General features: G+C 54.2%; 2 protein-coding genes across 2 annotated transcripts in view; both read right to left on the reverse strand.

Moving 5' to 3' along the window:
- Positions 1 to 12,204, reverse strand: part of RNF4 (ring finger protein 4) — a 170,742-nt gene that overhangs the window by 40,980 nt on the left and 117,558 nt on the right. The window lies entirely within an intron of this gene.
- The window catches only part of CFAP99 (cilia and flagella associated protein 99), a 42,344-nt gene that overhangs the window by 5,324 nt on the left and 24,816 nt on the right, over positions 1 to 12,204 (reverse strand). Inside the window, exons 6-11 of the mRNA XM_058719639.1 lie at positions 10,970 to 11,144; positions 9,269 to 9,349; positions 9,038 to 9,112; positions 8,064 to 8,135; positions 7,735 to 7,823; positions 6,950 to 7,154 (exon numbers count right to left, since the gene is read on the reverse strand). Coding sequence (XP_058575622.1) covers positions 6,950 to 7,154; positions 7,735 to 7,823; positions 8,064 to 8,135; positions 9,038 to 9,112; positions 9,269 to 9,349; positions 10,970 to 11,144 — 697 coding nt within the window. The remainder of the gene's footprint in view (positions 1 to 6,949; positions 7,155 to 7,734; positions 7,824 to 8,063; positions 8,136 to 9,037; positions 9,113 to 9,268; positions 9,350 to 10,969; positions 11,145 to 12,204) is intronic.

The raw sequence follows: 12,204 nt of genomic DNA on the forward strand, positions 1-12,204 counted from the left end.
AAAGGTCAGAGTCTTTTCTTTTCTTTTTTTCTTTTTTTTTTTTTTAAATGTGAATGTGATCTTTATTATTACAAGGTCAGAGTTTTAAGCAACAGGACAGGGTGTGGTTTTGCCGCTTTGTCACACATGACTGGAATCCTCCCGTGTGTCTGGTTGCCTCTTGCCTCTGTGGCTCTGCGCTGCGTTCATTAGCCTCGTACACGTTATCCCCTGGACTGTAGGTGGCTTATTTTTGTGGCTGTACGTTTTGGGGTATACCACAACGCTTTCATCCATTCTACTGTGGAGGGACATTCAGATTGCTTCCAGTTTGGCACTATTGTGAACAATTCGGAATCGCGGTTTCAGTCCTCTAGATACTAAAATGCAGTGTGGGGTTTACGCCTTCTGTCGCTGGCCCAGGGTGGCCAGGGGCTCCGGGACCCCCAGACCCCGGCAGTCTGTGCAGTGGGGGCTCATGTACAGCTGCACCATCAGTGCAGAATCAGCCTGCAGGCCGCTTGGACTTCAGCTTTAGACACTGGGCACCAAGTAATCCTTTTGTAAAACAATTTGCTGGCATATATCAAAAATGCCTCTCGACCATCCTTTTTGATTTGTCCAGTTTTGCCCCAGGTTCTAAGAAAGGGAACCAGGGCTCTCAGAGAAATAGCTTATTTTAGGGCTGGGACAGGGAAACCACCAGGTGAGCCTGGTGCATCTTCTAGTGTCCTAAAGTAAGGAAGGACACAGGGCAGTCAGAGGGACGCAGGAGGTCAACCTGAAGGGGCTCCCAAAGGCCAAAGCTTGCAACGGAGTAACACTTTTGATAACACAAAGCGTAAAATAAATATGCATGGGTCCACACTGAAAGAGTTGATGGAATGAATTCAAGAAAGTGGGGGAGAAGAGAGAAGTCCCCTGTGCAGCAGAATTCTCAGTAGTCGCCCCCCCCCTCCCCCGCCCCCGGCTGCAGGCTTTGCCTAGAGATCCCCTTCCGCACGGTGCTATGTGGAAAGGGGACACTAACTGCAGCAGAGAAAGCCAGGCACGACCTCGGCCAAGGGGTCAAGGTCAACATCACAGTGAAGAGCTGGTTGACAGCAGGTGCCCTTGACAGGCTGTGATGGTCCTCCTCCCCAAACCCCAACCCCAATCCAACCATGAGAGGAACATCGGACACGCCCCAGCTGAGGGGCATCCAACAGGATACCTGACCCGCTCTCCTTGAAACTGTCAGGGTCACCAAAAACGAGGAAAGTCTGAGAAACTGCCACAGCCAAGAAGAGTCTGAGGCATGACCGTTAAATGTGATGTGGAGTCCAGGGACAGGAAAAGGGCCTTCGTAGGGAGAAAATGTGATGAAATCTAAGCAAAGTGTGGAGTTCGAGCAAGTCACGTACCAGCGTTGGCTTCTTGGCTGTGACAGATATACTGCGGCGTAGGGGGTAGCACCTCCCCCAAATTCACGTCTACCTGGAACCTCAGAATGTGATCTCACATCCAATTAAGTGAGGATCTCAGGATGCGATCATCCTGGGTTTAGAGCAGGTCCTAAGTCCAATGACAAGTGTCCATAAGAAGAGAGGGACGCAGAGAGATGCGGACGCATGGCCATGTGAGGACGGAGACAGAGTCTGGGGTGGGGCTGCCACAGACAAGGAGTTTCTGGGGTCTCCAGAAGCTGGAAGAGGCAAGGAAGGGTCCTCCCCAGGGAGCTTAGCAGAGAGCATGGCCCAGCTCACGCCCTCCTCGACCTTGGACCTGCGGCCTCCACAACTTGGTCAGGCCTGCGGTGCCTCCCTGTGGCGGCCCAAAGCCAGTGTGGAGACGTAAGGCGTCACCAGCAGAAGCGGCTGGGTGGTAGGAAACGGGAACTCTCTGCACCGTCTTTGCAACTTTTCTGTAACTCTTTAAACTGTTCCGAAGCAAAAAGTTTATTGTTAAAAGTATCTTCGAAAACTTGGTAATAAGTGGGAAGATACTTATGTGGAAATACAGGTGAAAAGAGGTGGGCGGCCAAAATCTGCAAGGGGTCTTATCTCAAGTGAGCTGACTAGGGGCAAAGAAAGAACAAACCATGAACCACCACCGTGGGCGAGGAGGCCTGCCCTGCTGGGTCCCAGGGCCCCTGCCCAGCTGCACCTCGGGGACAGCACAGACACAGCTCAGGGCCAGTGGAGAAGCGGGGAGGGAGGGGAAGAGGCAGTGTCTCCTGGCTCTCCATAAATGTGCACGGAACCGGGGCGGGGGGCAGGTGTGAGGGCAGCACAGGACCAAGGAGAAGGCCTAGGCTTGGGGGGGACACAGTGCACTGTGAGTGCCATCTGCCCAGACCAGCTCTGCCACCTCAGGCCTTGCCAGCGTCTTTGTGGTACCCACCTCCTCAGCATCCCCCACACGTAAGACATGCAAAGGGCAGGGGGGCAGGATGGGACAGAGGATCAGAAGTTGTTAGCAAAGAGCCCGACAAGGGGCTTGAACCCACAAACTGTGAGCTCATGACCTGAGCCAAAGTCAGACGCTTAACTGCCTGAGCCACCCAGGCACCCCTGTAGGCTCTTTCTTATTCAACACAGCACTGGAAAGTTCTAGGCAGTGCAATAGGCTAGAGGAGCAAATGACAGGAATGTAGGTCAGAAGTTAAGAAATAAACTGTTCTTTACAGATGACATGATTGTCTACATAGAAAATTACAAGGGCTCTACGACAAAATGCCTTGTTTGTCCTAGAAAAATTATAAGGTGGTTCAGCAAGGTCCTGAGATAGATGATCAACACACAAAAGTCAATTACGCTTTAATATACTAGCATCGGATACATGGACATCAGAATTAAAAATATAACACCACTTACCACTTACAATTACTCAAAAATAATAAAAGAAACACTTAGGCACAAATCTAACAGAACACGAACAGGACTTGAATGCTAAAAACGAAACACTATACAACACAGATGAAAGAAACAAAGGATTGAAATAAATGGAGAGACGTACTGCATTCATGGATTGGGAGCCCCAGTTGGGTGGTCATGGAAGTCGATCCAGACCTCAGACCACGTATGAGCATAAACTGGGCGCAGATTAGAGATCCAGCCGTAAAAATGAAATATAAATACTAGAGGACACCTAGGCGCATTGCTCTATAACACAGGTATGGGGAAAACCTTTCTCCTCACTCTTCAAAGTCCAGGCACAGTAAAAGGAAACATTGATTAGTCTGCATGGTAAAACACACAAGCAAAGCCAAGTGACAGATTGGGAGGAAATATCTGCATTGTATCATGAAAAGTCACTGTCCCTACTGTGTAAAGAACTCTTAAAAACCAAAGAAATGAAGGCTAAGAGCTTGTTAGAAAATGTTCAACTGATCTTTGGCAAAGGCACCGAGACCACTCATCAGGGAAGGGACTGTGTCTTCAACAAACGGTGCTGGGAAACCCAGACATCCACACGCACAAGAGTGAAATTAGACCCTTATTTTACACCACACACAAAAATCAATTCAAAGTGGATTAGAGACTTAAACACAAGACCTGAAATCACAAACTCCTAGAAGACAGGAGAAAACTCCCTCATATTGGTCTTCTCTTAGCTTTTTTTTTTTTTTTTTTTTTTTTTTTTGGATTTGACATCAAAAGCACAGGCAAGAAGAACAAAAATGAACTACTGGGACTACATCAAACTAAAAGGTTTCTGCAAAGCAAAGGAAACAACCAACAAAATGAAAAGGCAACCTATGGAATGGAAGAAATCATTTGCAAACTATGTATCTGATAAGGGGTTAATACCCAAAACATATAAGGTACTCCTACAACTCAATAGCAACAAAACTAAACAAAACAAAACAGCCAAATAACCTGACCAAAAAATGGGCAAAGGACCTGAACAGACATTTTCCAAAGATGATAAACAGACATTTTCCATGTGCCAACAGACACATGAAAAGATGCTCATAACCACTCATCATCAGGGAAATGCAAATCAAAACCACAATGAGATTCCACCTCACCCCTGTTGGGATGGTTATCATAAAAAAGCCAAAAGATAGCAAGTGCTGGCGAGGATGTGGAGAAAAGGGAATTCTGTGCACTGTTGGTGGGAATGTAAATTGGTGCAGCCATGGTGGAAAAAAGTATTTTAATTTTTTTCTGAAAAAATTAAAAATAGAATTACCAGTTTTTAAAAAGTAATCTCTGCACCCAATGTGGGGTTCCAGCTCAGGACCTTCAAATCAAGAGTCACATGCTCTACGAGCTAAGCCAGCCAGGTACCCCCAGAACTACCAGTTTTAAAATTAGAACCCAGAGCCAACCGACACATGAAAAAATGCTCAACATCACTCATCATCAGGGAAATACAAATCAAAGCCACAATGAGATACCACCTTACACCGGTCAGAATGGCTCACATTCACAACTCAGGCAACAACAGATGTTGGCCAGGATGCGGAGAAAGAAGATCCCTTTTGCATTGTTGGTAGGAATGCAAGCTGGTGCAGCCACTCTGGAAAGCAGTATGGAGGTTCCTCAAAAAACTAAAAATAGAACTACCCTACGACCCAGCAATTGCACTACTAGGCATTTATCCAAGGGATACAGGTGTGCCGTTTCGAAGGGACACATGCACCCCCATGTTTATAGCAGCACTATTGACAATAGCCAAAGTATGGAAAGGGCCCAAATGTCCATCGATGGATGAATGGATAAAGAAAATGTGGTGTATATATACACAATGGAGTATTACTCGGCAATCAAAAAGAATGAAATCTTGTCATTTGCAACTATGTGGATGGAACTGGAGGGTATTACGCTAAGTGAAACTAATCAGTCAGAGAAAAACAAAAATCATATGACTTCACTCATATGAGGACTTTAAGAGACAAAACAGATGACCATAAGGGAAGGGAAATAAAAATAATATAAAAACAGGGAGAGGGACAAAACAGAAGAGACTCATATATATGGAGAACAAACTGAGGGTTACTGGAGGGGTTGTGGGAGGGGGGAATGGGCTAAATGGGTAAGGGGCACTAAGGAATCTACTCCTGAAATCATTGTTGCACTATATGCTAACTAATTTGTATGTAAATTTTAAAAAATTAAAAATAAAATAAGGACAAAAAAATAAAAATAAGTAAATAAATAAATAAAAATAAAATTAGAACCCAGAAGTATCACTTCTGAAATAGATTCAAAGGCAATAAAACCACTGTTTTGAGGAGATATCTGCACCCCCCATGTTCACTGCAGCATCATTCACAATAGCCAAGACATGGCAACAACCTAATTGTCCCTTCAGAGACGAATATGAGAACACTCTGCAGCCTTAAAAAAGAAGGAAGTCCTGCCATCTGCAAAAACATGGGTAAACCGGGAACATATTATGTTAAGTGAGATAAGCCTGGCACAGGACAGTTGCTGTAGGATCTCACCTATGTGTGGAATCTAGCAAGGTCCACATCGTGGTTGCAGAGACCAGAGCCATGGGCATGGTCCAAGTGCGCGAAGTCTGTTAGAAGATGGGTACGTTCCAGAGACCTAATGTACAGGGTGGGGACTGTGGTTCATAAGAACGTGTACATGAAATTTGCTAAGAGAGATCTCCAGTGTCCCTGCCACACGTGGAGGAGGTGGCTGCGGGAGGGGACGGATACAGCAATTTGCTCAATTGTGACAATCATGTCACGATGGGACGTGTATCCGAACATCCTGTGACAGACCTTCAACAGACACGAATTTCACTCGTCCATCGTGCCGCAGTAGAGCTGCGAGAAAACGGACAAAAGGCACGGAGAGGTTGTTCACAGAAAGAGATAAAGACATGGCTCTTGAATGTATGGCAACACGCTCAAATTCATACATAATCAATGAAATGCAAATCAGAACTGTACCGGGATACTGTTTCTCACCTACAAGACGAGCGAACATTTCTGAGTTCAGCACGGCACACTCTGCCGGGGTCTGCGCACGCTGCCCCGCAGAAGGTGAGGAAACTGTGTGCCCAACAGCGGGGACCGAGCCCCGCTCTCAGTTAACTTTGGGGCTTAGCGATGTCCCCTCTAGAAGCTTACCTTGAAAACCTCTCTCCACAAACACGGAAAACTGGCCCTGTGTTTCCCATTGCAGACAAAGCAGGGCGTGGCATTTTATGTAAGGGACCAGGGAGGAAGGAAGGATTTGTACACAAGTGTACGTATTTGCTTTAAGGAAAGATGATCCAGAGGTTAATGAAGATAAGAATTGAGGTGGGTAGGTGGCAAGGGACTTACAAGAAATGACGCTTCTCTGAGTCTATTTTTCAGATCGCTTTGACTTCCTATTTGTGAAAAAGTACACTAAGAAGGAAGGAAAAGCAAACCCTAACATCAAATACAAACAGACACAAACAAGTTATCCAAAGGGCATTTTCAAGTGAACTTCCAGCATGGTCCCCTCCCCCTGCCCAATGCAAGTCCCCAAGGGCACACATCTGGGGACAGACAGAACCGAGGTCAGGCCCGCGGACCCCAGGCCACTTGGGAGCCACTGCCAAGAACAGGCTTTCAGGGAAACACAGGTTGGGGCCCCCCACCCAGGCCACCTGTCCTAGGAGGAGGCAGAGCCAGGACTGAGACGTCTAAAGCTTCTGAAGATGCCTGCAGACCCTCCTATGGGAGAGGATGCCATACGCAAATGTGTTGGCTTTCCAGAAGTTTCTGCCAGAACCTCAGATCCTCCTTCATGTGTGGATGTGTGGGCCCACTGCCCCTCCTGGTGGGGGCAGGGGGCAGTCTGGACCAGAAGTGCTGGCCAGACTGTCCACTGAGAGAGCCTCCAACCCCCGCCCCCAACCCGTGAAGGTGCAGAAAGAGAAACCACAGCCACTGTGTGGATCTTAGGGGTCAGACCACAAGCCATGACCACAGGAGCTGCCACAGCCCGCCAGCCGGCCCCCAGGTACTCCCGCTGCTCCCGCAAGGCTGCATCACCTCCTCCTTCTTCTGGTCAGCCTTCTCCTTGTTCCCCTGCACCAGGCGCTGCCGGGCCAGGATGGCCTCCTCGTGGCTGAGTTTCCCCTGCAGCCTGTGGCACTCGCTCGCGGCCAGCTGCTCCTCCCGGCCCTCCGCCTGCACCTTCCTCTGCCACTCGAGGAACTCGGAAAAGTCCCCGGCCCCGTCCACAAGCTTATCCACCCTGGGGAGAGGGGACAAGAGTGGGGGCCTGTGCTGGCCGTGGGGGGGGGTGCACGGGTTCCCTGGGGGTGCGGTGGCCTCACAGGCATGGGGAGCCATTCACCCATCGCGGGCCATAGCACCTGTCCACCACCCACCGTCCGCCTGTCCCCGTCCTGTGCCTCCACCACCTTTTGGCCACCTGTTCGTCTGCTCACCCATCCATCCACCTGTCCATCCTCTCATCCACCTGGTCAGCCACCCAAACTCCCACCCACAGCCCAACCGATGGGGTAAGCACAGGGGACCGGGGTGCTGGTGGTCAGCGGGGGGCCTCAGGGGGTTCTGAAGAGCAGGTGACCCTGAGAGAAGTGTGGGCTGGGCCAGCTTTCTGCTAAGCCGCCTTCTGCCCAGTTTCCCTCACTGAGCGGGTCATCTTCTTCAGATGCAGCCGTGACCCTAAGGCTGGCCTGCCTGTGGCACCCCCAAAGCACCACAGCCACCAGGCCCCGCCTTCCCCCCCTGCTGGCAACCTCCTCCTCTCCCAGGAGAGCCGTCCCTGCACCCCTTCCTCTGAACAGGGTGAGGAGCCACCCGCCTACCTCTCCAGCTCTTTCTCCACCTGCCGCTGGTATAGAGATCCTTCCCGCAGGATGGCAGCTGTGTTGAGCTTCACAGGGACTTTGTTGGTCTGCAGGAGACAGGAGGGGCCAGCTGCAGTCTGGTGGCTGGTGGGGGAGAGTCGGGCCAGCAAGTGCCCCCCTACCCCCCACATTGCCCCCCGGCCCCTAGGGTGGGGCCTCCCTCAGGGCCTCTAGCTCTGGCCATCTGATCCCCTGGGCACAGACCTGGCCAGGAAGTGAGTGTCCAGGGAGAGGGGACTAGACCAGGCACCCCGTGCCCAACCTGGCCGGTCAGGAACACCCCTCACCTTGTAGAAGGTCAGCTTTGGAGTCTTAAGGATTCGGGGCAGGAGTCGGGGCTGCAGAGTCTTCTGGGAGTCCTGCGGGGATCAGGCCCAGCACCTGTGCCCACTGGGTGCCCTTGGACGCACCCTGGGGGGAATGGTGGGCCCAGCACCCCCGGGAGGGCCAACGCGCTCCCCTGTCCTCACTCCAGCTGCCCACCCTAGTGTTCCCAGCCCACCCCCTGCTCACGGGTCCCATGACAACACTTCTGTCTCCCATGCCCTCCCCGGCCTTTCCTGGGTGTAGGGCCGGCCAGGCCTGGGGACCACAGTTCCCGGGTGCTTGAACCTCTGGGTTCAGGGCCTGTCCCCCGAATGGCTCCCTGGCACTGGCTTCCACGACTGGCTTCCTGGCTGCTAGGAAGTTGCTCCTTGCCTGCTGCTGCTGCTCTGGAGTGCTCCCAGGAGGGGCCCCACAGCCCCAGTGTGCGGAGTGGTGGGTAGAAGAGCCCCCCCTTGGAACTCAGCCAGCACACCCCCAGGGCCATGCCCCGCCTGCCCCAACTGCTTGTGGGGGCCAGGGTACCGCTGCCTTGCCCTGCTGCCACCGGCGGCAGGGGGAGCCCACAGTGGGGAGGGCAGGGCAGGCCCACTCCTCTGGACAGAGCGCCCACCACGAACAGGCCTTCCTTGTCCTGCGTCCTTTACTTTTTCTTTATTGACAAACTTACCTTGGCTTTTTTTTTTTTTCTTACGGAAACAGTAAGTGCTCAGCATGGAAATGTGGGAACACCCAGAGAGGGATGCGTGGATCGCCCGTGCGGATCTGGAGGTACATCTGCACGTGCCGCCCCGCCCGGGCTTGGGGAGCAGAGACCGGACAGGCTAAAGAAGGGGCTCATCGCGTCACCGCTCAAAGGGCGCAGGGAGGGACGGTTCCATGTGGTGGGAGAGTGCCACCGTGAAGACCGACCCAGGGCGAGGAGGGTGCGTGTTACCTGCGTCGGGGGCTCCCCGCGGGACCTGGGCACCGCGCACCGCATCTCCTCCACGTTCGCCCTGAGCACTTGGCTCTGGCCCCACTGGCCACCCCCCGGCGCCCTTGGGCCTCGGGAGGGACGGAGGCACAGACCAGCTTCCCGGTCTTCCTCCGCCCCCCCATCCCCCACCTCCTCACAGAACACCCCCCAGAGGGCCTAGGAAGGCAGGGCTCGCCGGTGGGTCCTCACCTCCGCCTTCCAGCGATTGTGTCTCTTGGTCATCTCCAGCAGCTGCTGCTCCTTGGGCGGCTGGTAGGTGCTCCTGGGGACCTGGTGGGGTGGCCGGAGGAAAGCCTGCGGTCAGCGGCTATGGTGTCCGGGGTGTGTAGAAGGGCCAGGCTGGTGGCCAGTGGGATATGGGTGAAGAGAGGGCGGTGCCGGGGACAGGAGGGTGGACCGTGGTGCCCGTGCCAGCAGAAGCAGGGCTGAGAGGGAGGCTGCTGGGCTCTGACTGGGATCCCCTGGGTGCTGGTGGCCATCCGGGGGAGGGAAAGGAAGGACGGCAGGCCAGCAGCAAGAAGGGAGGTGGCCAAGCACGGGGTCCAGGCCCAGTAGACACTGGGGGACCAGGCAGAGGACCACTGAGTGGGCAGGGGATGGAAGGGGAGGTGTGGAGGGGAAAGTGAGTCCAGGAAGGTGTCATGGACCCCAGAAAAGTGAGGGTCAGGGAGGGGGCGGGGCCATAGCATGAATACTGCAGAGGCCAGGGTGGCCTGAGAGCCACCCACAGGGTCCCGTCACAGGGACCCTCGCCAGCCTGGAGGGAGCAGTGTCAATGGGGGTGGGGCAGGGGCAGCCTGGAAACCCCTGAGCTCCAGACCCTAACTCCTTTCCCTCTACCCTGTGTGCCTAAGGAGCATTGGAATACTCGAGGGACCTGACCCGGGTGAGGGCTCATGGAAAACCTCTCTGGGCAGAGAGGTTGCCATGAGACCTGAAGGTGGTGGGGGTGGGCTGGGACCCCCGGCACCCCCCCCCCCTTCCACGTGGTCCTTAATTCTGTGAGGAAACCAGATTGGGTCTGGGAAACTGACTCCACCACAAGTGTGTGGGGTAGAGACTTGGATCAGTCAGAACACAGCATCCCCAATCATGGTGATCAGCTCGAGGGGAGGCGTGCGGCCTGAGCTGGCCTAATCGTACTCTTACAGAATTCTTGGCCCTAGATGTCCTCTCATGCCCTGGATGGTTTACAGTACGGGGAAGGCCTGGGTGGTTTGCTACAATGAAGGAAGTTTGCCCAAAGATAAAGTGACCCACAGAAGCACAGCTAGAACTCTGATCAAACTCTGCCCGAGGCCTAACCTACTCAGCCAAGAGTCAGCCCGTCCGCTATGGTCTACACCAGCTTGAGCTGCCTTTTCCTGTTACCTACAATACAAAGCATCCTGACTGGCAGAAGTCAGCAAAGTGGGGAGAGAGAGAGGGAGAAGGAGAGGAAGAGGCTCTAGGCAGATGGGACAGGTGTGCAAAGGCCCTGGGGTGGGGACAAGTCCACATGATGGGGTCACACAGACAGACATTATCACCTGCCCATGACCTGAGTAGTACTGAAGAGCATATTGTGAGCTACACATGTGCTATTTAATAGAGAGGGAGACCTATGTCACAACAGGTTACAAGCATGCTCTAGATGCCACGTCCGGACAGGTTTGAGCCCTGTGGCCCCACAGCCTCACTTCATCTCTGCTGACCAGACCTTAGGATGTGGAGCACAGGAACTCACTGGGCAGGCCCCAGGTCAGCTGGGCTTCCCCACAGAGACGTGGGGTCACCAAACGCTCCTGGTCTGGTCCAGTGCACCTGGGAAGAGCCCAGCCTGCCCCTGGCTCACAGAGTCCACTCTCCCAGCTTGGATGGGCCGTGCTCACTGCAAATGTCTACACTTACTGGTTTGGACTTGGCCACGACAGGGACTGGCTCAGGCACTGGAATGGAGCGGGGTCTGGGGACAGTCAGGTTGAACTCCTTGGGCTCTGTGACCTTGGCCTTGGTCTTGGAAACGGACTGATTGGCCAACACTTCCTCTAGCTGGTTGATCAGCTTCTGGACTTCCGGCTGCCATCTTGAAGGCAAAGGCAAGAGCAGCCAGTTAGGGCCACTTCCTAAGGCCAACCAGGGCACCGCCCTCAGGAGAAGCAGGCCAACTAGGGCACGGCCTTCGGGAGAAGGTCAACGAGGGCACGGCCCTGGGGAACCGAAGGACCCAAGACACCCTGGGTCCACCTTAGGGTGCGGGCTGATAATGGAAGCAATAGCCATTCCACTGAGGGCCAGCTATGCCCCGGGCACTGTACCAGTTGTGCCCTGAGTCACGCAGACAGGTGAGGAAACAAGGCCAGCAGCACTGTGGTCACAAGCCATGCTGCTGCGTGGGGAGTTGGGAGGACAGGGGCAGAGAGGCCCAGCGGCAGGAATCCAGGGGCCTGAGGGGCAGCAGTGGGAGGGACGCAGAACTCATCTGGGCCGGAGCGGAAGGCCCAGTGCAAGGAGGCCCAGAGAAGCTGGAGATGTCTGGAATGTTCCTGGAGCTGTGCTGCTGGTGACAGGTGGGGAAGGGGCTACGGGAGCAGGGTGGAGCCTTGGGGTGCCGGTGCCCTGGACCAGGGGTCTGTGCCCTACACCGCAGGCGGGCCCAGTTCCCATCAGCAGCTTGGCCGGTGGGGTTCCCCTGAGGACAGACAGCGTGGTTTGTGTAGCTCCTGGCCCAGCTCGAGGCCCACGGCCACCAGAGGAAGGAAGGGCACTTCTGAGGGGAGTGAGGTTTCCGGAGGGGCAGGGCGGGTCTGGGGTGGGGCTGCTTATGGCAGTGCTGAGGTGGGTGGCAGGCACCCTGGAGCCAGGCTGACCCCACAGGTGGCTCTCTGGGCCCCGAGGGCCCGGGCCCTGGTGGCAGTCCGGTGGACGGGCAGTGAATCCAGCCTGGCTTGGACTGAGGGCTTTCTTCCAGGGAAACGGCAGCTCCAGGGCCACCCCTCCACCTCAGGGCCATGGTTTTCTCTCCCACAGCAGGGCTCCTCCCCCCGGGCCTCTGGCTCTCCAGCACACTGCTGGTACCTAAAGTGGTCTGCTTGTGCCCAAACAGTCTGTCTGTCCCCAGGAAAACCAGGCGGCTCCCCCAGCCC

This window comes from Neofelis nebulosa, chromosome 3 (genome assembly GCF_028018385.1).
Source record: "Neofelis nebulosa isolate mNeoNeb1 chromosome 3, mNeoNeb1.pri, whole genome shotgun sequence".
NCBI classification, from domain to species: Eukaryota; Metazoa; Chordata; class Mammalia; order Carnivora; family Felidae; genus Neofelis; species Neofelis nebulosa.